We start from the raw sequence: 13,208 nt of genomic DNA, 5'->3' as shown, positions 1-13,208 counted from the left end.
TAACGAGAGCCTGACATCTTATCACGAGCTTACGACATCTGATTTCGATCGCTGTACGCTCGAGTGCACGACATCTTATCTGGATTGCTTGACATCATATCTCGAGCATTCAACATTTTATCTCGAGCGCTCGACAGCTTATCACGTGCGCACGATGTCTTATCCTGAAGGCACGACATCGTATCTCAAATTCACGACATCTTATTTCGATCGAACGATATCTCATTATGATCACTTGAGATAATGTTATTACAAAACGTATGTATGTGTCCTAAACTCACCACCATAGGTGATACAAAACTAACCCGATATGTTGAAAGACAATCAGTCTCAAATTGATGCAGTTGCGAGTAATGCGATCTGAACCGATCTTAATAACATAAAGGCGTGCACACGCGAGACTTTAACATGTTCGTGTTACTAATCATAGCCCGCAGCCAGTTAAACTAGTTTAAACATGACTATTTGTATATTTGTATAACCTGTTTAGTCTGCTGCCCTCGAAAATGGGTATACAATATTTCAGTCGGGCTTAAAGCCAACACCATATTAGTTTGCTATTGACGATTCAAGTTTATTACATAAAAAATGAAAGAAATAACCACAACGCATTGTTGATATATGTCTTAGTTTTGAATAGGCAGTGCGACATTTATCGTTAGTGTTGCGACATATAACGGTAGACAAATTCTTGCGACATTTAGCGTTAAACGTGCGGCAAATAATTTTGCGACATTTAGCGGTGGTTGGGACACTTAACGTCTGTGGCACCGTTAAATGTCGCACCACCGTTAAATGTCGCAACCACTTTAACGGTGGTGCGACATTTAACGGTGCCACATAGCCTAACTCTACAATGACCCCTCTATATATTACACACTATTAACACACCCTTCGGTCAAGAAACTGTGTTAAAACACAACATATGGTATAATAATTTAGTAACAACTGACTTTCAGATATTGACCCTTTTATAAGAGGACTTTATTTTCAAACAGGCGATGCCCACACCGAGATTCGGACGAAACACAGGGTATACTGTTGACAGTATGGCACAATCCTCGGGTAAAATTACTATGTATTACAGTTACTATTCAATTAAAGTTCATGATTTATACCTGAATCAGATTGAGTCGAAATGAATATGAACACTGAAGCAGGAAGTGATCATATACATTGTCATTTGATCAGATTAAAAATTAAAATTATTAGGAAGTTTCTTGAATTATGCATTAGATAAATATGAAATATATTCATTGAAGTTTTATACATTATAATAACAGGACAAATGGTATTTAAGGCATTTAAGGTATTATTTACCCATAACCTAGCAAACTATCCCAATAAAAGGATTACGTAAAAATCATAATAATATTCTATCATAGGAGTTTACAAACAAGACAACAGTCTAACTGCAATATAATTGTCATACATACATGCATGCAACATGATACTGTGCCAGAATGGTGGGCTTTGTTGTAAAACGGAAACAAACTAAACTGTAAATGTTTCTACTGAATGTGGTATGTGGCTCGACATATTCTAATCTCTATTTAAACTTACCACCATCAGGACTTTCTGACATCCCATCTGAAGAGAGAAATATTACAAAAAGCAACCGCCATATTTGCATTAAGACAATCATTTCTTCTTCTTGTCCGGTCCGGCTACTTATATGCAAAGATGCATTATATAGACTATAAAGAAAGTATCTTGAAAGTGGTCTTCAAGATGTTTGATGTTATTATGTTTAATCTTTTTAAACTTAACAGACACGCGACTAGAATAAAAAGATCAAGGATGTTGGTTATGAGGAGACTGAAACCTTCCCCCGCCCCCACCCCATCCCAACCCAAAAAATAATTGGGCCAGAAATAATCGCCCGATCTGGAGGAAATTATACGTAATATACGTCCCTAAGGCTTGTACCCTCCCTAGGTAACAGAGGACACACATCGGTCCGTTGTTTATATAACATGGTAGAAAATAAGAAGACTATACAGACATTTAGTTTTAAGGAATAAAAGAAAAATCATACTATCACTAGGTACAGGGGAACTCCCGCCTTCCCACCGTTTATCCAAGAACTCGTAATCAGCAGCAAATCCCTGTGCTTCATGATGTCTGTCAGAATGAAATTCTATGTACATGTATGGTCCAGTGGAATACAATTCTACTTGGTTATGTGTATTATCACAAAATGTTTTCAACATTGGAGAAGATTTGTCTCTTCCATCGTACACTCTAATTATATCCCCGTTTTCATCACACCTGAAAGAGCAAAGACAGTCGATAAGCTCCTTACTTAAACAATACCACTGAATAAAATGCCGCCAAAAGACATTTGTAATAACAACAAGAGTGCCAGAATGTCACAAAATACGCCCGTCACAGCAAATTTCTTTACACTAGCACCTGTATTTGCAAATGGAATTTTAATTTTGTGATTGTTTACAATGTTTTTTTTTTAGTAATTATTGTAATTCTTTTATTTTTCTAAGTCCACAAAAAAAAATCCTTACCAGGAAGAGATACCTTAAAATACACCCAAAATTTGAAAGTAACATCTATGTTGTACCACAGAAAAGTGGTCTTGGTTTTTCCCTACGGTCAATTATAAAAAAGTTACAATATAAGTTATTTATAGTAACAACTAAGGGAAGTTAATCTTAAAAAAAAAATAGTAAGTCCACACAAAAATCCTTACAAGGTAGAGATAGGTCAAAATACTATTCAGAATTGGATGCAACATGCATGTTGTACTACAGAAAAGTGGTCTCGATTTTTCCCTACGACTAGTAATGAAAAACTTACAATACCAGCTATTTATAGTAACAACAAAGGGAAGTAATTCTAAAGAAGGGACCTGCGCATGACACTTCGTCTCATGATGGTGTACAATTGTGCCAAGTTACATCAAAATCCCTCCATGCATGAAGAAGAAATGCTTCGGACAAAGTCATTCTTGTATCTGACCTTTGGCCTCTAAGTGTGACCTTGACCTTAGACCTAGGGACCTAGTTCTTGCGCAAGACACTCCATCTTGTGGTGGTGAACATTTGTGCCAAGTTATATCAAAATCCCTCCATGCATGAAGAAGAAATGCTCCGGACAAAGTTTTCATTCTTGTATCCTTTGACCTCTAAGTGTGACCTTGACCTTAGATCTAGGGACCTGGTTCTTGCGCATGACACTCCGTCTCATGATGGTGAACAATTGTGCCAAGTTAAATCAAAATCCCTCCATGCATGAAGAAGATATGCTCCGGACAAAGTCATTCTTGAATTTGACCTTTGACCTCAAAGTGTGACCTTGACCTTAGACCTAGGGACCTGGTTCTTGCGCACGACACTCCGACTCATGATGGTGAACAACTGTGCCAAGTTTCATCAAAATCCTTCATGCATGAAGAAGATATGCTCCGGACAAAGTCTGTGGACGCCGCCCGCCCGCCAGAGGCGTTCCCATAATACGTCCCGTTTTTCAAACGGGCGTATAATAATACTGCAATATGTTTATTTTAAGATTTCATTACAATCAGTACATGATAAATATCTGAGTATATACATTCCCATACATTTGCATAAAATGTGGGTACTATCTTTGATAATATCGTAAACATTATTCGTATAAGAACATGTACACGTCCGTTTTGCTTTGTCTTGGCTTGATTGAAATATTGCTTTCCTCTGTCTTTGACAAAAAAATTCTCATTTTAACGTTAAAACAGATTAGAAATCAGACGGAAAATCTGAAAATCTAAGGACCAGAGAAATATGAATTTTCAAGAATTCGTTTTTAATATGCTAAATAGTTTCTGACAATGACTTTTTTGTTTTTGTTTGAATTTACCGTCACACCATCAACATTTAAGGTCATATGGCGACTTTAAAAGTTTTGATGGTGGCTCCATGAGAGCCAAATACAAAGTCCCAGATTTAGCTACTATTGTAGGCAATTGTATAGTAATTCTTATTTTCAACAGGAAAAATATCACAAATATACTAACCTAAAAGACTGTTTCGGCAATTGTATAATAATTCTTATTTTCAAAGGGAAAAATATCACAAACATACAAACCCAGAAGAATGTTTAGGCAGCTGTATTAGTTTAAAAAGCACTTTGACATGTTCATTGTCATGTCCCATGAACATATATACACAGTCAGATGATTTTGGATATCTCTGAGGGTATCTAGGTGAGAAAAACTTTCCTTTCGTATGATTATTTCCACTTTGTATATCATACGAGCACTGAGTCCCATATCGCAATATGCCAACGGTTTTGAAAATACCTGGTGAAAAAAATAAAAGAAAATTTTAAGTAATTTGTAATGTTGATTTTTGCAAAATGTTAAACTCATATTGATATACAAAAAATAAACGTACATATGAAGTTATTGTGATAAAAATGTATAATAAAGGAAACTATTGTAAATATTTAAACTTTAAGGCAGATGATTGATCAGTTTTGCATGATGTTTCGAAACACCTTTATTTAGTTCTAAGGTTTTGCAACCACTACGATATATCCAAATTCATTTCTATTTGAGTTACTCCCCTTAGATATAGAAAATACCGTTCTGGATTTAAAAATAAATTGTATAAATGAATTAAAACAGCAGCAAAGACAGAAAAAAAGAGAAGTACATTACATCTAAAATTATATTGATTTTGAAACTTTACATATATGATTCTCTCAAATACCTATGTATTTTATGAAGGTACATTTATTAATGAACAAGCAATCCAAGCTAAGTATTCTAGATGCCGCGTTTGGCAGATTATTATGCAAACCTTCATAATAATGAGTATATGTGTGCAAGTATCATAATAGAAATAAAACCAAAATGTTAAGAATCATTATTATCTCAACTTTAATAGCATATAATTTTATAGCCAGTTAACTAGCGGAGAGGTTAATTAAATTGATAAAAATCTAGATCAAGAAAACATATTACTTATTGTTACCAAGAAGCCTTTATATTCCCTACATAAGCGTGCTGAATTTTAAAAAAGAGCAGAGGACAGAACAAGCACTGATTTTAAAAATGAAGTGAAATATAAAAAAGACATGAAAAGTTTAAAATATTGAGTGTTTATCTGAGCCTTGCCTGTCGAACATCTACCGGGAACATGTCGATCAAATGAGGAGCCACACCTATCTTTCCTATCTAACGGAAAACAGGATACATAACATTAGCTTATTTCTAAAGATCTATATTAATAAATGAAGTCTGATATTCATAAATTTTGTAGTGGCTATGTTGAACTCGGACCATTGTAAATGAATAAAATACAAAATCTGAACAAGAAAATGAACTGAAGTTCGTACGATTTCTCACCAGTTTTTGTTACTCTGTAGACGACATTAACCAGTGTTGACTCTAAGTTGGTCAGTATTATTGGAATACAGAAATCTATTTGTCGACCGTATTATTTCATTAGTGTAATAAACGGCGAAATAATTAAAGACAATTTAAGATAAAGCTATTGTTTCCTCGGTGTACTTGACAGTGTACCTTCTTACGGTGGCAAATGCTACAGCTGAGAAGCATAAGGGACTAATCTAAAATTTAATTAACTCTAAAAATAATGTAAAATATATGATATATCTTAACATAGGTTTGACGAAATTTTGACGTAAATCTGAGCTCTATCTCCCTTCTGCTCTATGATAATCTTATATTTGAGCCGCGCCATGAGAAAGCCATATCAGGATCCATACTTTTCGCTAATGCTTTCTCTCATTGCAATAGGTTTTGAAAGCGAACAGCATTGGTCCAGACAGGACTGCGCGGATGTGCAGGCTGGTCTGGATCCATGCTGGTCGCAAACGTACTATGTTGGTTTTCTCATGGCGCGGCTCATTTCAATATTATTTGTGAAAATCGTACTTGGGAATAAAAAGAAACATTCGCAGTTTATTTGTACAACTCATAGTACAATAATTCTTGCATTTGTGTTGCCACTTCTTTATTATGAGAGATTTTAGAGATGAGTGAAAGTCAAGTATGGTCATGGTGCCTACATAGCACGTTGGATGAGAGGGATGGAGAAAGGGTTTAGAGGAGGTTGAAGGAAGTTTCACATTTCACTCCCACTCTTGAAAGTTAAAATCGAATTTGCTAATAATTTTCTCGGTTGCATTCCGGATAAAGTGTAAGCCTCCTTGATGTTTTTTTCTCCTTAATCATATAAAAACGGACGGAAGGAGTGGAATTTTGTCTTGCAGCTTGCTTAGTCGTGCCCGTAAAAGTTACGCATTTAGTGCTCTGACTTCTGACAAGTTGTTAAGTACTTTGGTGTAATTATACCTTAGATTGACCCTAATTTTATGTTTCACTTGTCAATGATATGATCTTGTATTTTGTCACTAATGTTAGAGCGTTTATCAGCGGGGAGTGATTTTATTGACATTGTCTTGTCTACCTTGTTGAAAACGGGGTAAGTGCGAGGTTGGTATGCCCTATACGCGTTTAAACCCCCCGGTTTCCTTTATATAGGTTACTGACCGTTCCAAGGCGGTGCCCCTATTTTAAGCATGTTTTCTGTCTGTCTCGTATTTTGTGTTGCGTATATTGTCTTATTTGTTGTTGGCGTTTCTTTCCTGTTTCTCCTCACTACCCCATCGCCCCTCCCAGCGTTTCCCCTTGCATTTGCACTCCCCCTCTCCTTTTACTAGGAGTAAGTTATTGTGCCCACTATAATTTTGGCCGCCGGCCGTCCATAGGCGGTACCCTACTGTTGTTTTTTTGCGTACGTGCGTGCGTGTGTGCGTGCGTGCGTGAGTGTGTCTTGGGCGGTGCCCTATATTGTTTTTTCTTACTTGTGTGTATGTAAGTTGTGTGTGTGTGTGATTGTCTTCTGCGCTGCTGTGGTTTACGTTATCCCTTTTGAATATTAATCCTTGCTCCACTGCTCCCCCCAAAACATCCGTCCCTTTTATGTAACCCTTTCCCTTCCCGCCCCCGTTTTCTGTATTTTGCATATAATTAAAATGTACTTGTTAGATTTTTGAAGCAACCCGTCTACTATATTTTTCCGTTACAACATCTTTTTGTTGTGGGCCTACTTTGCGATGCATGGCTCTATGGCTGTGTTTGGGGTGCTCTGTGCTTACGGGAAATCTACTCTTATCTTTTATCTTTTACTATAGATATCATTTCTCATATGTTTTAGTATTTAACATGTTTACCTTCATTACATTGCCAAAAATAGAGAAAAATAAATTTCAGCTGAATTTTAGCATGTCTATTTTATGAGTATCCTGTCTATTCATCGCCTCCCTCGCAAGTTGCTTACACTGAAATTACTAATTTATTTCTTTTTCGCATTTTTTTTGTCATGAATATCCCTGACTTCAACCGGTAAACTGTGTGCTCTTTAATACACAGGCACTTTGGCTCAAGACCCCTCTCATTCCGGTCTATTGTAAAGACTCCGCTGGAGGGAGGGAGAGTCCTGACATCAAGTTTCTTTACTTAAAAAAGATAAAGTAAACAAGTGAATAAAGTATTGTCATGCAATACAAAGTCCCCTACTGGAAGGTACCTAATTTTTTCTACTGAAGTATAACATAATGAACTGATTTCTGTAAAGGATGTATAAACAATATTGCACTATATATACAATATGTTATAACAAATCACTTGGATTCAAATTTGCATATATAAAAACCTTCAGTTGTTTTCATATGGAATTTGTTTGGCCAATTATAAAAAAGTTATCATATAAGCTATTTATAGTAACAACGAAGGGAAATTAATCCTAAAAAAATTCTATTTTTATAAGTCCACACAAAACTCTTTACCAGGTAGAGATAGGTCAAAAAACACCTAAAAATTCAATGTAACATGCATGTTGTACCACAGAAAAGTGGTCTCGATTTTTCCCTATTGCCAGTAATAAAAATGTAACAATATAATCTATTTATAGCAAAAACAAAGGGACGTAATTCTAAAAACAAGGGTCCCTCCTGGTGGTGAGCATTTGTGCCAAGTTACGTCAAAATCTCTCCATGCATGAAGAAGAAATGCTCCGGACAATGTCATTCTTAAATTTAACATTTGACCTCTAAGTATGATCTTGACTTTAGACCTAGGGACCTGGTTCTTGCGCATGATAATCCGTCATGCGCAAGAACCAGCATGCCATGTTTACATTTGACTGCTAAGTGTGACCTTGTTTGTTTGTTTGTTTTGGGTTTAACGCCGTTTTTCAACAGTATTTCAGTCATGCAACGGCGGGCAGTTAACCTAACCAGTGTTCCTGGATTCTGTACCAGTACAAACCTGTTCTCCGCAAGTAACTGCAAACTTCCCCACATGAATCAGAGGTGGAGGACTTATGATTTCAGACACAATGTCGTTTATCAAATAGTCACGGAGAACATACGCCGCGCCCAAGGATCGAACTCACGACCCCGTGATCCACAGACCAACGCTCTATCTACTAAGCTAAGCGGGCGGGCTAAGTGTGACCTTGACCTTTGAGCTAGGGGTCTAAAAGTTGTGCATGACACATTGTCTTATTATGAGGTACATTTGTGCCAAGTAATACTAAAATCCCTTCATGGATGAGAGAGTTATGGACCTGACAGGAAAAAAGCCATGTTGACATTTGACCTCCAACTGTGACCTTGACCTTTGAGCTAGGGTCCGGGTTTTGCGCATGACAAGTCGTCTCACCATGGGGGAACATTTGTGCCAAGTAATATTAAAGTTATGGACCGGACACGAAATTGCGGACGGACGGACGGAAGGACGGACAGAATGACGGAAAAGCGCATTCCTATAGTCCCCGAAACTGGTTTTCAACCAGTAGGGGACTAATAATGCATTTTGGAAAGAACGGTATTATTTGTTAAAAAGTAATATTGGTGCTTTCAACAATGCTATTTCCCCAAATCATTTATACATATGTTTTTATATGTCAAATGAAACAAGATATTCATGTTCGCATCATTACATTTAATGGAGTAATTCTAAAACGGATATTAACTTCCCTATTCTAGTGTAGATTAGATATTTACGCGACGGTGCCACGTAGCGAAACAGATAATAATGTCAGTCAACATGATTTCGCCGAATCTATAAAGAAATGACCATTAAGATCTTTTTGTTCGGATGCAAAACAGCAAATTTGCCAAATATCATTGTACTGAATTGCTGTTGTATTTTGTTTATGTTTTCGTTCGTTTTAGCGTCTAATCGACACAATGGCGATTTTCCGGCTTTATCATGGTGGAGGAAAATCCCTATTGTCCCTTGGGCATTATTTCAGAAACGGGGCGGGGTGGGGGAGGGGAGGGGGGGGGGGGGGGGCAGAGCAAATGCATAGAAGTACAGACCTTCCATATTAATTGTCACTTCATCCAAGGAAGTCACTCCAAGCGAGGTTTCGATCGCACATGTTCAAAGTCGAAATAATCATGAAAGATTACTATGGCTGCGGACTTATAATGCATAAGTTAATGTCATTATGAAATGACTATGTTTTAGCATTATAACATTGACTTTAAGTATTATTGCTATGTGAACACATTTTATGCTACTAACGTAGTCAATGAGACAATAAAAAAATCAGATATAAAATGTCACGAAACAATCATTACTGTCCTTTGCTAGTATTGACCTTTATTCCTATTGTAACGATTGCAAAAAAGGTCAAAAGGTTGTTTTACCAGTTGGTATGCGGTCAGGTAAGTGCACAAAATGGTGTCTAAAAATAGTAAAAATTGGTTCCATTAACATCCCCAACAGACCTTTTGTCAGTTAAACATAAGACTAAAAAGTTTGTCAGATTTACAATTAAATTGAATCCCAGAATGGTCGAGTTTATCCGTTTAACAAAGGAATAGAATCTCAAAAAGGCCGAGTTTGTAAGTTGAACAAATGCATAGAATCTCATAATGGCCGAGTTTGTACGTTTAACAAACGCATAGAATCTCATATTGGCCGAGTTTGTAAGTATAACAAATGTCTATAATCTCATAATGGCAAAGCTTGTCAGTTAAACAAATGAACAGAATCTCATACTAGCCGAGTTTGTCAGTTTAACAAATTACTATAATTTTATATCGGCCAAGTTTGTCAGTTTAACAAATGAATAGAATCTCACGTCCGAGAAGACCGAATTTTACTCTAATGGCGAAGATCTGTCTAAGCAAAAAGTAAAGAAACAATACGTAATTCATACATCATTCCAATGTACTCGAAAAGACAGCAAGAACTTTCTGAAAGAACAACTGAATTGTGAAACCAAACTCGCTGTACCTTTAAATAGAATGTACACTATCGCCTGTTCTTTTAGAATGTACTTACAATTCATTCCGATCTTTAAAATGGGATATAAAGTAGATACAAAGAAGACATCAACCAAAAACATTTAAATTGCAGATATTCAGGTTGTCAAAACTGTGTTAATTGCGTATCTGTACTAATGAAATGAGCTACATATTCATACAAAGTTTCATTACTATCTGTGCTGAATAAACCATGACAGATGAAAACGGAAATGTAGCTTTTCAGACTAAATATGCACCCTCGTGTCTCTGAGTTGCAGCACTAGGCATTCATAGGGCAATTACCGAGCAACGTTAATAAATGTTGAAGGGCTTTTAGCTGCAACAGATTTAAAGAAAGTATTTCATAACAGTCCTACATTCATTTTAAAGTTTTCAGAACCCTGGTTAGTGACTCATAACAAAATTATCATGTTCATCGATAAGTTTGATAAAAATGTACCGTAATTGTTATTGAAATTCTGACCATGTGTTTGCTTTTGCATAGAGATTACATTAAAATTCCTACTTTAAGGAAGTTACTGAATCTTAAAATCCATTAAATAAACTATATTTTTACTTCCTTGGCGCAGGCTTTTCTAGCAATGTTTAAATTGTACTTTTTTTTCAGACAGCAGTGAGTAAACTCATCGCAGAAGAGCAGCTGTTAAGTCTCGCAGCGGCTGTACACTGTCAAATATTTCCACTTAGTTCTGAAGCAACCGATGTTTGTCGAATGATTTTGGTAGAAAAAATATAATTACAGGAATGTCTCTTCAAGTAATTAACGCTACAATGTCTTACTGAATAAATCGTTTCCTTGGTTTAAGTAGGTTCTTGCAGACAGTTCAAATTATGTACAGGAAATAGAATCCGGATTTTAAATTGCACGTCGGCACATAATTAAAATAAGACGTCTGTAATAGAGTAATGTTTGAGGGAAGATTCCGACAAGGTGAAATGGACCATTTTGAAATGGATTTCCTCTGCGAAAAATAATTAAATGAAAAGTAGCTCGTAGAAGTACACTTGATTCAATAATCAATCAAATGTATCTTTTCTCTTAATTACAGGCAAAAATATGTCTAGCACAGTCCTAAATGTTACAAAAATGTCCAGTTTCAACCTGAAGACACTTGCCACCGACATTATGTTCCCTTATACACATTTCCTGTCATGACATGCTATATGTCGCTTTTCAAAGGACAGGGAACGAAAACTACAGATGACTCCAGTTAGAGTAGTCGTGAGAAACATTTTTCTTTACAAGTAAAGTATATAACGAAGATCCTTTGGAAGCAAAAAATGCAAACAAACAAGATAATAGCAGACTAGCTTTGATTGAGTCTATTCGTTAAATGTCATAGAAAATGCAACACCGCTCACTCACCCTAACACCGACTTAAGCCGAATTTTACTAATACATAGAAGCTGAATGGGCTCCATGGTCCCAAAAGACAAGAAAATAAAACATCATTGAATCCAAGAACAAAGTCAGTAAAAATGTGCGCATAATAGACATTTCTAACGTAAACGTAAATCGGAAACGGATTACTGAATCCGTAAATGTTATTTGCAAATAATGGTCTAAGGGAGATACTATTGTATTACTACTGGATGAAATTGTCTCCCATAGACCACAAATTAGCCTAAAATTTTACGGATTCAGTATTCCGTTTCGTAATTACGTTTACGTTAGAAAGGTCTAAAAGTACAGATACGGTAATGACGATAAACTACGGTCATGAAAAGAAATGGCAACACAATTGCGTTTTTCTAATAATTACTGGTCGCCTTAAAGTAAGCGAGGTTGCGATATTTTTAACATTAGATAGGTTGACCTTCCTTATAAATGACAAACACGTTGATGTGAAATATATTCACATGATATATTCACATATTCTTTAAGGTTTGTCAGTGTAAATCTATAATTTGGTACCGTTGCAATGCAGTTTAAAGTTTTACTGCACAGACAATTATTGAAATACAGAATAAAACTCTCATACAATTGAGACATCCAAACAACTCTTAAGTGCCCCTTGATTGATATAACTTAATTAAATATGATACTGGAATTAAGGGTAGACGTTAATGGCATGCGATTTAATTAAGTTTAATTTACTGTTTTTCGAATACGATTGATGCCAATTACAACCGTAAAAATAGTGAAGACTGGTTTACAGCCAGAACTAGAAGTAACAGAAATCCTTCCGCGCTCTAATTAGTCCCAAAGAGATGTCCTGCCAGTAAACCGGCGATAATCTTTTCTCTAAAACCTATAAATTCCTGTCTCTCAGGACATTAGAGATAAGAATGTCAATGATAGATAGGTCTATTTTGGTAATTCTATTAAATGCACCAACTGATCTATTGCCTCATATAAGTGACTACTTACTTTTTTCTAAAAATGTAAAAACGCCTTTAAAACCGGTATGCTTTTCCCTCGAGTCTGGGTCTGTGTGGAACTCCATGATTAGAGCACGTCCGCTTGAATAGAATACTTTCTCTTTCAAATTTGATAGGTTGCCGCATAATTCGTCTTGGTGTTTAACATTTTCGTTAATTTCTCCTCGATCTAAATTTTTGTAAATTCGAAGCCAATCCCTACATCTAAAACGAGAAAATAAGATACTGTTTAACACGTGCTGCTTACTTGTTCTACCTTGTTTAAGTGCTCTTAGTCGTCTAATAAGATTAAGAAAATACCAATCCTTGGAAAGTAACCGCAACATGAAATTCTGGTGGTTTTATGTACACATTTCTAATTAAAGTTGTCAGTTCCTAATGCCGTTCAACAAAATTTGACAGCCGCCATCAATTATTTTCTTTCCCTAATACCATTATGCATTTTGACAACTTTCAAGTTCTCTTGAAATGCATCTTGCTTTCGCGTTGGATATATAATATATTGATGAGTATACCTA

General features: G+C 36.0%; 1 protein-coding gene across 15 annotated transcripts in view; it reads right to left on the bottom strand.

The window, feature by feature from the left end:
* LOC123551877 (suppressor of lurcher protein 1-like) overlaps positions 1-13,208 on the bottom strand; it is a 377,473-nt gene that overhangs the window by 47,935 nt on the left and 316,330 nt on the right. For 11 of the 15 annotated variants that reach the window (XM_053541411.1, XM_053541412.1, XM_045341120.2 and 8 more), the window contains 5 exons: positions 12,680-12,894; positions 5,114-5,173; positions 4,081-4,294; positions 2,039-2,271; positions 1,564-1,590 (listed from right to left, as the gene is read on the bottom strand). In XM_053541411.1, coding sequence (XP_053397386.1) covers positions 1,564-1,590; positions 2,039-2,271; positions 4,081-4,294; positions 5,114-5,173; positions 12,680-12,894 — 749 coding nt within the window. The remainder of the gene's footprint in view (positions 1-1,563; positions 1,591-2,038; positions 2,272-4,080; positions 4,295-5,113; positions 5,174-12,679; positions 12,895-13,208) is intronic. The other 4 variants (XM_053541410.1, XM_053541414.1, XM_053541417.1 and 1 more) reach the window with 3 other exon arrangements.

Source organism: Mercenaria mercenaria, chromosome 4 (genome assembly GCF_021730395.1).
Source record: "Mercenaria mercenaria strain notata chromosome 4, MADL_Memer_1, whole genome shotgun sequence".
NCBI classification, from domain to species: Eukaryota; Metazoa; Mollusca; class Bivalvia; order Venerida; family Veneridae; genus Mercenaria; species Mercenaria mercenaria.
This window is presented reverse-complemented; position numbering and strand designations above follow the sequence as displayed.